This window comes from Gobio gobio, assembly GCF_949357685.1.
Source record: "Gobio gobio genome assembly, chromosome: 18".
NCBI lineage: Eukaryota > Metazoa > Chordata > Actinopteri > Cypriniformes > Gobionidae > Gobio > Gobio gobio.
In genome coordinates, this window is record NC_137111.1 from 47,030,334 (window position 1) to 47,043,162 (window position 12,829).

Here is a 12,829-nt window from a genome sequence, read left to right on the forward strand (position 1 = left end):
TTACTTTTGCGTTACTTTTTCTCACCTGGGCTGGGCTTGTTTTTGTTGCTTTTTTATAACAAAAAAGTCATATTTTTGTAAAGACCTCTTCATACCAAAATGTAAATAATGCGCCCCAGGCTGAGGTAAAGATGCAGATTCCCTCATGAACACTAGAGGGCGCAGCTCTGGATAATGGGAGAATAGGATGCAGGAGAAAAAAGTTTTACCAATAAAAACAAAAAAATCTAGTAATTTTCATCATCAAAGGTCAGCAGCAAGACATTGGTCAATTAAATATAAATGTAGATTATGCATAACAATAGTTGTTTTATTTAACATTTAATTATTGGAGGTTTGCATACTCTGATTTTGCATTTGACTGATTTTATTCATTTTGAGGAGGACATAGTGTAATCTTTATTGTGCAAGTGAGATAAATAAATGCTCACATTTAGTCTAGAACTACAATAACCATCATGTTCACACGCACTTATTTTTCTCAACATGGGGGCAGGAGAGCTGTCAGTCAAATTAATGTGAAAAGTAACTTGCGTTACTTTTTAAAAAAAAGTAACTCAGATATTTTGTTGTAAATTTGAAAAGTAATGCGTTACTTTACTAGTTACTTGGAAAAAGTAATATTATTACGTAACTCAAGTTACTTGTAATGCGTTACCCCCAACACTGGCTATATAGCTCCACACGGTTATAGTCTGCATCTCGTCTTTACTGCGAGTAACATGTTTGTAGAGACACTATTTAGCTTTATTTGTAGTATCAGTAACAGCATTTTCTCCACAACACAATATATTTTTAAAATGAACTGCATGTCATTTAGCGACACAAATCATCCAGCTTTTATTATGCTATTCTTACACTCTAAAAAATGCTGGTTTAAAAATAACCCAAATTGGGTTGAAAATGGACTAACCCAGCAATTGGGTTGTTTTAACCCAGCGATTGGGTTGTTTAAACCCAGCAATTGGGTTGTTTAAACCCAGCAATTGGGTTGTTTTAAGCAAACATTTAACCCAACCGCTGGGTTAAAACAACCCAATTGCTGAGTTAAAACAACCTAATTGCTGGGTTAGTCCATTTTCAACCCAATTTGGGTTATTTTTAACCCAGCATTTTTTAGAGTGTATATATACATATTTAGCTCACTGCATGATCTAGTGTCTCATCCAGCCACAGAGCACAAGAGTAAAACAACTTTCACACACTCACATGTATTTTAGTATGATTGTTTTGAGCAAGTATAACAGCGCTGCATTACCCAGCAATCTTACTTCCTCATGTAAAGTGGCCTGTAGGAGTAGTAATTCAGCACTCATGGCTGTTTTATTAGGATGAAATAAAATAATGTGAATTTAAAGGGGTCATGAACTGAGAAATCTAATTTTCCTTCAGCTTTTGACATACTAGAGGTACTATAAGATACTATAAGAATATCCTGTAAGTTTCAGAACTGAAAACAATAAAGCTTTTATTGTAACTAGGGATGTCACAAGTACCGGTACTAAGTCGGTACTGAAATTATAAAACTGTAACGATACCAGCATTTCTGTAGTAGCGTTAGTACTAGGGTGACAATATTTCGATTACCGAAAACCAGGACACTCAGCCCGGCAATGAGATACTTAAAGTTTACTCAAAGATGCCTTATTAATTTCAATACATTTAAAGTATGCCCCCTCTGTATGGATAGAAAATTGTTATATTACAAAATACTATAACCAAAGGCACAGATTCAGAGGATACTCAGCATGTTTTATTATGTCAGGTTTAAAAAATAATGAACGAAATAATGTCTCTTCTGTATTAGAAAAACAAACAACAAAGAAAAATACCTCCAAATTTCTCCCATATTTTTTTTAATACTACTTTTTAATATTGATATGTTTATATACCAAACAATTATCAGTAAATAGTGTAAAAATGAGGAACAAAAACAAACATAAGATAAGCAAAAATTACAAACTTTCTTTGAATTTATTTAAAATGTATTGTCAGTATTGCGCTTGCAGATCACGTGGGTAGGGTACTTTTTTACGGTGTGTGTGTGTGTGTGTGTGTAGATGACCCTGTCTGTCAGCCACCACCGAAGACCATTTTTGACCCAGGAAAAACCCTGATATATACTTGTGTCTGTGAATATTAAACTGCAAAATACTATTTAAATATTACTCCTGCATGTTCTGCGTCTCTGTGTGAATGTTACTCAAACATTCGCGGGCATAAACCGTGACTTCATGAGAATTTACCCTTTCATTTGAGAAAACTGTCACTCAAAGGCAAAGGTCTTCAAGGCAACCCGTCAAAATAAAAGTTCGGTTTAAACATTTTTAATTGGCAATATATTAGGTTACTGTTGTAGCCTACAGTAGATTTAGCTACGCCTCTATGTAACAATAATACGTCTCTACTAATAATAATAATAATAATAATTATGCCTAGATGGTTGATTATTTTTCACTTAAACAGCATACAGCCTTTAAATGTATTATTTACTTATAATGATTATCATCATAAATAATAAACTTAACAAAAAAAATTTTTTAAGTTTAAATAGTTAAATAAAAAAATAAAAAAACATTTAGCTGTGGTACCGAAATTGGTACCGAGCACCGTAACATTTTGATGGTATTGGTACCGACTACTGGAATTCTGGTACAGTGACATCTCTAATTGTAACCAAGCACAGCGAATGACTCATTAGGCGAAAGCCCGTCTCTGCAGAAGAAGATCAACGCCTACTTCATCATTGCAACTTTGGCCCCGCCCACTGGAGTGTTAGTGAGATGACGAGGAGAGAAGAGCGATACAGGATGGACTAATAATTACATCACCTTCCAAAGGATCCTAATGCCAGGAATGAGCTTATTTATTTTCATCAGTGTGTGTCTCAGTTGAGCATTATTTATTAGTATTCGCTACATTTCACTGTGGATTCTATGGGAAATCGGTCTCACAGCAGCCAATCACAGCAGGGGGCGTTTACACTGTAGTCTCACAGCAGCCAATCACAGCAGGGGGCGTTTACACTGTAGTCTCACAGCAGCCAATCACAGCAGGGGGCGTTTACACTGAAGTCTCACAGCAGCCAATCACAGCAGTGGGCGTTTACACTTAAGTCTCACAGCAGCCAATCACAGCAGTGGGCGTTTACACTGAAGTCTCACAGCAGCCAATCACAGCAGTGGGCGTTTACACTGAAGTCTCACAGCAGCCAATCACAGCAGGGGGCGTTTACACTTAAGTCTCACAGCAGCCAATCACAGCAGGGGGGGTGTTTACACTGAAGTCTCACAGCAGCCAATCACAGCAGTGGGCGTTTACACTGAAGTCTCACAGCAGCCAATCACAGCAGTGGGCGTTTACACTGAAGTCTCACAGCAGCCAATCACAGCAGGGAGCGTTTACACTGAAGTCTCACAGCAGCCAATCACAGCAGTGGGCGTTTACACTGAAGTCTCACAGCAGCCAATCACAGCAGTGGGCGTTTACACTGAAGTCTCACAGCAGCCAATCACAGCAGTGGGCGTTTACACTTAAGTCTCACAGCAGCCAATCACAGCAGTGGGCGTTTACACTGAAGTCTCACAGCAGCCAATCACAGCAGGGGGCGTTTACACTTAAGTCTCACAGCAGCCAATCACAGCAGGGGGGGTGTTTACACTGAAGTCTCACAGCAGCCAATCACAGCAGTGGGCGTTTACAATTAAGTCTCACAGCAGCCAATCACAGCGCTGGGTGTTTACACTGAAGTCTTACAGCAGCCAATCACAGCAGGGAGCGTTTACACTGAAGTCTCACAGCAGCCAATCACAGCAGTGGGCGTTTACACTGAAGTCTCACAGCAGCCAATCACAGCAGTGGGCGTTTACACTGAAGTCTCACAGCAGCCAATCACAGCAGTGGGCGTTTACACTGAAGTCTCACAGCAGCCAATCACAGCAGGGGGCGTTTACACTGAAGTCTCACAGCAGCCAATCACAGCAGTGGGCGTTTACACTGAAGTCTCACAGCAGCCAATCACAGCAGGGGGCGTTTACACTGAAGTCTCACAGCAGCCAATCACAGCAGTGGGCGTTTACACTGAAGTCTCACAGCAGCCAATCACAGCAGTGGGCGTTTACACTGAAGTCTCACAGCAGCCAATCACAGCAGAGGGGCGTTTACACTGAAGTCTCACAGCAGCCAATCACAGCAGAGGGCGTTTACACTGAAGTCTCACAGCAGCCAATCACAGCAGTGGGCGTTTACACTTAAGTCTCACAGCAGCCAATCACAGCAGGGGGCGTTTACACTGAAGTCTCACAGCAGCCAATCACAGCAGTGGGGGTTTACACTTAAGTCTCACAGCAGCCAATCACAGCAGTGGGCGTTTACACTGAAGTCTCACAGCAGCCAATCACAGCGTGGGCGTTTACACTTAAGTCTCACAGCAGCCAATCACAGCAGAGGGTGTTTACACTGAAGTCTCACAGCAGCCAATCACAGCAGTGGGCGTTTACACTTAAGTCTCACAGCAGCCAATCACAGCAGTGGGCGTTTACACTTAAGTCTCACAGCAGCCAATCACAGCAGTGGGCGTTTACACTGAAGTCTTACAGCAGCCAATCACAGCAGGGAGCGTTTACACTGAAGTCTTACAGCAGCCAATCACAGCAGGGAGCGTTTACACTGAAGTCTCACAGCAGCCAATCACAGCAGTGGGCGTTTACACTGAAGTCTCACAGCAGCCAATCACAGCAGTGGGCGTTTACACTTAAGTCTCACAGCAGCCAATCACAGCAGGGGGCGTTTACACTGAAGTCTCACAGCAGCCAATCACAGCAGTGGGCGTTTACACTTAAGTCTCACAGCAGCCAATCGCAGCAGGGGGCGTTTACACTGAAGTCTCACAGCAGCCAATCACAGCAGTGGGCGTTTACACTGAAGTCTCACAGCAGCCAATCACAGCAGGGGGCGTTTACACTGAAGTCTCACAGCAGCCAATCACAGCAGGGGGCGTTTACACTGAAGTCTCACAGCAGCCAATCACAGCAGGGGGCGTTTACACTGAAGTCTCACAGCAGCCAATCACAGCAGTGGGGGTTTACACTGATTGCTCTGAATGCTCTGTTTGAAGATCTGCTGTGAGACTTCAGAGGCTAAAATCTGGGTAGGAAAAACGCCTTGTAATCTCTAAATTATGACAATTTCTGATATAAAAATAGTACTAACATTATAAGTGCACCACAGGAAACACTAAAAAACAACAAAACAATGCAGTTCAGGACCTCATCAAGTGATCAAACACAACTGTAACAAAGTTGAAGTCCAGGGACGAAGGAGGCAGACATTAAACGTAACTCTAATCGTAAAATAAACATAAACAACAAAATGGAAGCGGTCGACTGCAGCATATAAGCATGATCAAAACAGCAGACTCTCGGCTCCGCCCTACTTCATACCACAGTAACTTTAATAAAAAAATATAACACATTCGCTCATCCATGGACATGATTGCTTTCCATCGGCTGTGTAGGCGAAGACAACAACTCCCATAATTCCACGCTCATTCATGGCATCATCAAGCTACACCATTGTTATTGTTTTGAATAAGTGACCCCTAGTGGCGAAACTTACATCCTGTGCCTTTAAACTCAATCTTATATATAATCCGTTTGGTTCCATTTAAATTGAATTAAAATGGCACTGTGTTTAAACATTCCAACTAAAGAAGCTTGTTTTTTATGCATATATATATATATATTTGAAACTTGCATATAATGTAGAATTTTACTTTAGATATTGGCTTAATTTTTGTGCAGTCGAGACTCACCAGGGCAGGATACCATGTGGTTTTCTTTTTGTCGCTAGTGACGGCCGCATCCACACACACCACTTTGCCGTAAAGCTCTTCGTGTTGCTGCTGATCGCCCTCCTCCTCCTCACTAGATGATGAAGATGACTCCTCTTCTTTACTGTGGAATGAGATTACGTGTTAATGTGAAATAAACACTGAACGGTTTTCGAGTGATATTAATATCCCAGAGAAAACACAACAATATAAAATTCAGAGTGACAATTCTAGTGAATATAACCTATACCAAAAATGTATTTAAAATGCATTTATTTCATACTAAGTATAGCACAAATCTATTTATTTATTTATGATTTAATGCCACATCAGCAACAATGTCATTTCAACTTCAATACATTGTTTACAATAAAAATTTAAAAGTATAGCACAAATCTATTAACATATTTACTGACATTTCGCTTGAGACTTACTGATATAAATATTATAATTAAGCTTAATTTGGAGTACATAATTGCACAATGCACATTTATTAATATTAAACCTAAAATGCATTTTAATAATCACTATTAGTATAGTTTAATATAGTATGATCTTTAAATGCAAGATATTTAAAGGCGGCATGAAATCAAATTTTACAATTCGTATTTTTATATTAGTATTGTAGTGTATACTATAACTGATTTATCTGTGCACTTCATTATTTTTTTTAAATTCCTTTACCCTTATAATCTTTAATCAAATACGTTAACCTTCCCGCCCCCATCGAAACGACTTATCTTCTCTCCCGGTCATGTGCTATGGCGCGAGGGCGGAGCTATGGTGTGAGGGCGGAGCTATGGCGCGAGGGCGGAGCTATGGCGCGAGGTCGGAGCTATGGTGTGAGGGCGGAGCTATGGTGCGAGGGTGGGGCTATGGTGTGAGGGCGGAGCTATGGCGCGAGGGCGGAGCTATGGTGTGAGGGCGGAGCTATGGCGCGAGGGCGGAGCTATGGCGCGAGGTCGGAGCTATGGTGTGAGGGCGGGGCTATGGTGTGAGGGCGGAGCTATGGCGCGAGGGCGGAGCTATGGTGTGAGGACGGGGCTATGGTGTGAGGGCGGAGCTATGGTGTGAGGGCGGAGCTATGGTGTGAGGGCGGGGCTATGGTGTGAGGGCGGAGCTATGGTGTGAGGGCGGGGCTATGGTGTGAGGGCGGGCTATGGCGCGAGGGCGGGGCTATGGTGTGAGGGCGGGGCTATGGCACGAGGGCGGAGCTATGGTGTGAGGGCGGGGTTATCGCCCCCTGTCTCGTTTCTGCACCGCTTCTCAGAAACCTGTCACTGATCAGCAATATGGTGGTTAGGTGCATTTTTCTCGGTGTACACAATACCTTCTTCAGGAAGGACTTGAGGCAAAAAGAGAGAAATATATGAGAAATAAAAGCTTTTTTTAGGTAAAAATTACCCATTATAGTCGGACGAACAGCTTGTGGTGACGGCTCGCACTGAGGAATGCAGCGTGTGTGAACGCGCTTATCAGGGAGAGCTGAGAAAAAAGTTTGACAGAAATAAAGCCATAAAAGGCTTAAAATAAGTAAAATCTGTAGCATAAACCAGCGAAAAGTGAGGAAATATGCTCAGTAACATATGTAGAAAATATTTAGAGAGATAATACATTTATTTAAGAGATAGATCAAGTTTTTCTCCACAACTGAGTGCAAACTTCAAATCTGCCATTTTGTTAGCAACGCCCAACTTCCAACAATCCAATCAATTCACGAAGGACGAAATCAAGCCTCGCCCTACATTTTTTCTCATTTTAGAAGCCGTTTCACTCGGATATACGTCACAATAAGGAGAAAAAGACGATCTCAACTTCTGTTTCATGTCGACTTTAAAGTGTATGTGGCGAGGTTGATGAGCGAGAGACGAGGGAGGAGCGTGCGAGACCGGTGCATGATTGAGAATGAGCGTCACCTGCCAGGCCTGGTCCTCTCTCGTCCTTCACTGGCCCTGTCCAAAATGGCCCCCTAAACCCTCACGGTCTTCCTCTGAGTCCGCACTTTCACGACATAACGCCGCTTAGAGTGCCTAGAAGAAGTCCGCAGCGTAACCGTCACCGGTGCGGGCTCAGCTGAAGTGTGCATCGAGGCCGAAAAATCCACCTCAAAGGGGGCGCCCTTCTGAGACCTAAAATGACAACTGGGACACCCTGCGGTCTTGTGGACTTAACGGACACACGCACGCAGCGGCCATTGTAAGTCCACAAGACCGAAAGTGCACATGAAGTGTGCCATTTGGGACAGGGCCACTGATGTCGCTCGTCCTTATATGCCTCCGGGCTCCCTCGTGAGAGGACTCGAGATGACGCTCAATCACTCACTGGTCTCGCTCGCTCCTCCCACGTCTCTCGCTCATCAACCTCACCACAGTTACTTGCAATAATTTCATATTAGCACAATCAAATATACTAAAGTCTATCTTTAGTTGAACTTCAGCACTATATCCGGATAACTAAAGTGCATTAGGTACAAAATTAGTATAGCAATTTAGTACACTTGCAGGGTATTTATATTAAGTACATAAATGTATTTGTAATATATGGGAGCGCGGGGCACAACCTAACGCGGGGTTAGTTGTAACACACGTTTTAACCCTTTACACACATGCCAGAATGACGAAACTTAGTGTATTTACTAGTTGCCATATCAACATTATTTAGAGAAAAAATAGCGCCAAAATTAAAAAATCTCTGGAAGATATTACAGAACATGTATTTAACCATAGCAAAAGTAAATCTCTTACTCAAGTTTAGTTTTCATCTCTGTTTTTTGTGTTTAGTGTTCATCTCTGTTTTTTGTGTTTATTTAAAATAAGACAAATCCGATATTATTGTAATCTTATATCTGTTATTTAACAGTTGATGTTCTTTAATGCTGATCTAACAGCAGAAGACACGAGCCGCGGGTTAAATCCCAGTTGTGCAGATGGGGTGTGTGTTAACACTGTGTTACAATCAGCCCCTATAGAACTACACTATTATATTCTATACTTTTATGAATTCTTTTGAAAAACCATGAGAAAAGGGTGAATAATGTCTGAAAGTAAATGTTCAGAAATTATTCATTATCAATAGCGATGTGTTTGTAGTCAAACTCAAAAATGCTTATATTTTTAATGATTAAAAAATGCCATTGTTTTATTTAAAAAAGTTAATAATTTTATTTTGTTGACAAAATATTATAGTTTGTCTTGTATATATATTTTTTTTATTATTTCAGGTAACATTTTAAGCTGTTATTTGGTCATGTTACAATGTACCCCATGTTGTCACATTTCACTTCCATTCTTTCGGGGTAAATTAAAAAAAAAAGTAAACACTGTATTAATGAAACAAAACCACATAATTGTACTAGACATGTGTGCAATTAATGTGTGAAAAAATAAATACTCTGAACCCCAAGTGGATTTACACAAACTGAGAAAGTCAAAAAGCGTTAGGTTGTGCCCCGCTCTCCCCTACTTAGCACAAAATAAATGTATTTCAAATGCATTTTGGTATATTTATTTTTCACTACCCTAGGGAAATCATAAGCACAATGTTATTTCTGTTCAAAGCAGCCATAATAAAACTTCATGAATGTGGGTGAACGTCATTGAATCACATCCAAAATCCAAAGAAACAAATAGGACATTATATTTAGCATATTTATTTTTAGGTAAATTAAGAATTTTGGTATTATGACATTATTTGCATGACAATCAAGCACATTTTGATGCCCCCCAGAACCTTTTTAGTTGTGATTTTGCTTTGAACAGTAAAATAACCTTCGCTAATTTTTAAAAAGTTATCCGCAAATTTCACCTCAGCATATCCTGATTTTAAGATGCATTGCTAACGCAGAGTCTGAACACGATTGAAGCGATTCCCCTTGTAAAGACGAGCATCACCTGTATCTCAGCGGCACACACACACAATAGAAGCTTCCAGCTTGTTCTGATGAAGATAATAGGTAATTAGGCTCCGTGAGCTGACGAGCTTCTCACTTGCCAATATTCGATATGCAGCGTGACTCAACGGCCGCTCTCAATTAAGACCCGACACTCCAGCTCACCGCCAAGGAGAGCCAATCTTGTTAGTGTTAAATGAGCCAATCAAAAGCCTGCATCAAGAATAAACATGACCTGATAAGCCACAGGAACTCCTACTCACACAAACAACACAACAAGAGCCGCGGCGGCTGGAGGAGAGACAGAACCACCAGGAACACACACTACAGTGCTGACGAACTACCCGTCGACAAAAGTAGCTTTTCTTACACCATTGGCCATTCTTTTCCAGTATTAACTTCCTGAAGTTAACTTACTTAACTTAAGCTTTCATGGCCGCCAGAATATTTTCTTCCATGAATATCTGAACATGCTTTTAAACAACAAAAAAAAACATTTTATTGTTGCTTCATGCATTCTTTTATATCAGCATGTGAATGTGAGTACGTTTCATAAAAAAAGCAACATTTTGAAGCTGAGAAAATTGTTTTTGTCAAAGACTATAACGTGCATAAGTAATGCTTTGATCACTTGTTTCTCCTCTTTTTTTACTTTTGTTTTAATCCAGAGATTCTGTACTCCTCCAGATGTCTAATAGCGCCCCCTACTGTATAACAGGGAAAACACGGATCGCTGGAAATTCCTACAATGCTGGGAAAGAGTTATAAATAGGAAAAATAAACTTTATCGAATTAATAAATTTAGCATTTTTGCTTCAAGCTGTGTTGTTATTGTTAGCTAAATTATTAATTAAACTAAAACTATTAAAACGTCTGTGACTGAAACCAGACTGAAATAAAATTAAAATACATTTACATGAAAAACTTAAAAGATAAAAACTGAAATAAATAAGTTTATGTTGAATTACTAAAAACAAATAATAATGAAAAAAGCACAACAAAATTACTAAAACTGAATATATATATATATATATATATATATATATATATATATATATATATATATATATATATATATATATATATATATATATATATTAGAAATAAAAGTTGAAATATTAATAAATACTATAATAGTATATCAATATAATATTAAAATAGCACTGATATTTTTTACAGGAAAAGATTATGCATAATAAGTTTACGTTGAATTACTAATATTACTAATACTAAAATTAAATTAAATTAAAGCATTATGGAAAAGTTTTTTAACATAATAACAAAAACGAAAACTGAAAAAATAATAATAATAAAAATAAAAGCCAAGTCAAAATATTAATAAATACTATAATAGTATATAAATAATATAAATATAACATTGCCTTCAAATCAATTTATCTCATTTAGCTTATCTTGATATTTTTACTGGAAAAAAAGGTAATTATAACAAAAAAATTATACATCAGTTTATGTTGAATTCCTAAAATTCCTAAAACTAAAATAAAAATTAATGAATTATTATGGAAATGGCATTATGGAAAGTTTTTTAATAATGACAAAAGTACATAAAATTACTAAAACTAAAATGAAAACTGAAAAAAAAAAAGATCATGCTTATCTTGATATTTCTACTGGGGAAAAAAACACAATTATTTATTTTGCATCATGCATCATGTTTCCACGAGTATCTGATGTGCAGAACTAATCCACTAGCTGATTGGTCGATGCAACCCCTAACATTACAATAAACTCTGATCCCTCAAAATGGCTGTGGTTTGAGTTCACGCATGGCCAGCCGTGACTGACGGAGAGAACTGAGGTCACGCCTCTCACAGAGACACACCAGAGCCCAGTTTGTCCCAGTGCCGGCGGGACGCTCCCGTTTCCAGACGACCGCTGTTCAGCACTGGAGGAAAAACACTGGCTTTTCTCTGATTTGTGTCTGGGGATTGAGAATTCCAGGGCAGCGCTCGTCCCATTTGTGCGACTGCTAAAAGAAGAGGTGTGTTTAACAACAGCAAACACTGTGTAATCGGCATTCCCAGAGGAGCCTCCGCGTCCCTGGAGCATCAGGACCAGTGTTGGGGGAAACGCATTACCAGTAACTTGAGTTACGTAATAATATTACTTTTTCCAAGTAACTAGTAAAGTAACGCATTACTTTTCAAATTTAAAACAAAATATCTGAGTTACTTTTTCACATTAATTTGACTGACTTGACTTTATTCATCTCACTTGCACAATAAAGATTCTGTACTCCTCAAAATGAATAAAATCAGTCAAATGCAAAATCAGAGAACTATGCAAACCTCCAATAATTAAATGTTAAATAAAACAACTATTTTTATGCATTTAATCTACCTTTATATTTAATTTACCAATGTCTTGCTGCTGCTTGCTTGCTTTGATGATGAAAATGATTTTTTGTTTTTATTGGTAAAACTTTTTCCTCCTGCATCTTATTCTCCCATTATCCAGAATGGCAGCAGAGCTGCGCCCTCTACTGGTCATGCGTCAATTTGCATTTTTACCTCAGCCTGGGGCTTATTTCAATTTTGGTATGAAGAGGTCTTTACCGTTGCACAAAAATATAACTTTTTTTGTTATAAAAAACAAAACAAAAAAAAACAAGCCCAGCCCAGGTGTGAAAAAGTAATGCAACGCATTACTTTTCTTAAAAAGTAACTAAGTAACTCAATTAGTTACTTTTTAAGGGAGTAACGCAATATTGTAATGCATTACTTTTTAAAGTAACTTTTCCCAAAACTGATCAGGACACACATGTGCTTCATCCTTCAGGTGAGGGATTTTGAATCAATGTTGATTTTCAGTTTGGAGTCAGACTTGCGGACTTGGAAATGGGTTGCAAATGACATTTCATGTTGATGATGCTATTTTAAAGGTTTCTAATCTGTTTTGGTTTACATGCATCCATTGCAGCATCAGCTCTTCTCTCACAGTCTCTGAAACGGCTCGATAAAGGATTCTGTCTCACTAAACCCATCCTTTCTGAGAGCTACTCTGCTCTGATTGGTCAGATGGTCTGTTGTGATTGGTCGACCGGTTACCATATCGACTACCACACCTGAATTTCAGCTCTGGATCTTCCT

The 12,829-nt window shown here is 39.1% G+C and overlaps 1 protein-coding gene across 4 annotated transcripts in view; it reads right to left on the reverse strand.

Annotated features, from left to right (window-relative positions):
• The window catches only part of arid4b (AT-rich interaction domain 4B), a 168,525-nt gene that overhangs the window by 67,560 nt on the left and 88,136 nt on the right, over positions 1–12,829 (reverse strand). For all 4 annotated transcript variants that reach the window (XM_079843602.1, XM_079843604.1, XM_079843601.1 and 1 more), the window contains exon 8: positions 5,813–5,954. In XM_079843602.1, the coding sequence (XP_079699728.1) occupies positions 5,813–5,954 (142 nt within the window). The remainder of the gene's footprint in view (positions 1–5,812; positions 5,955–12,829) is intronic.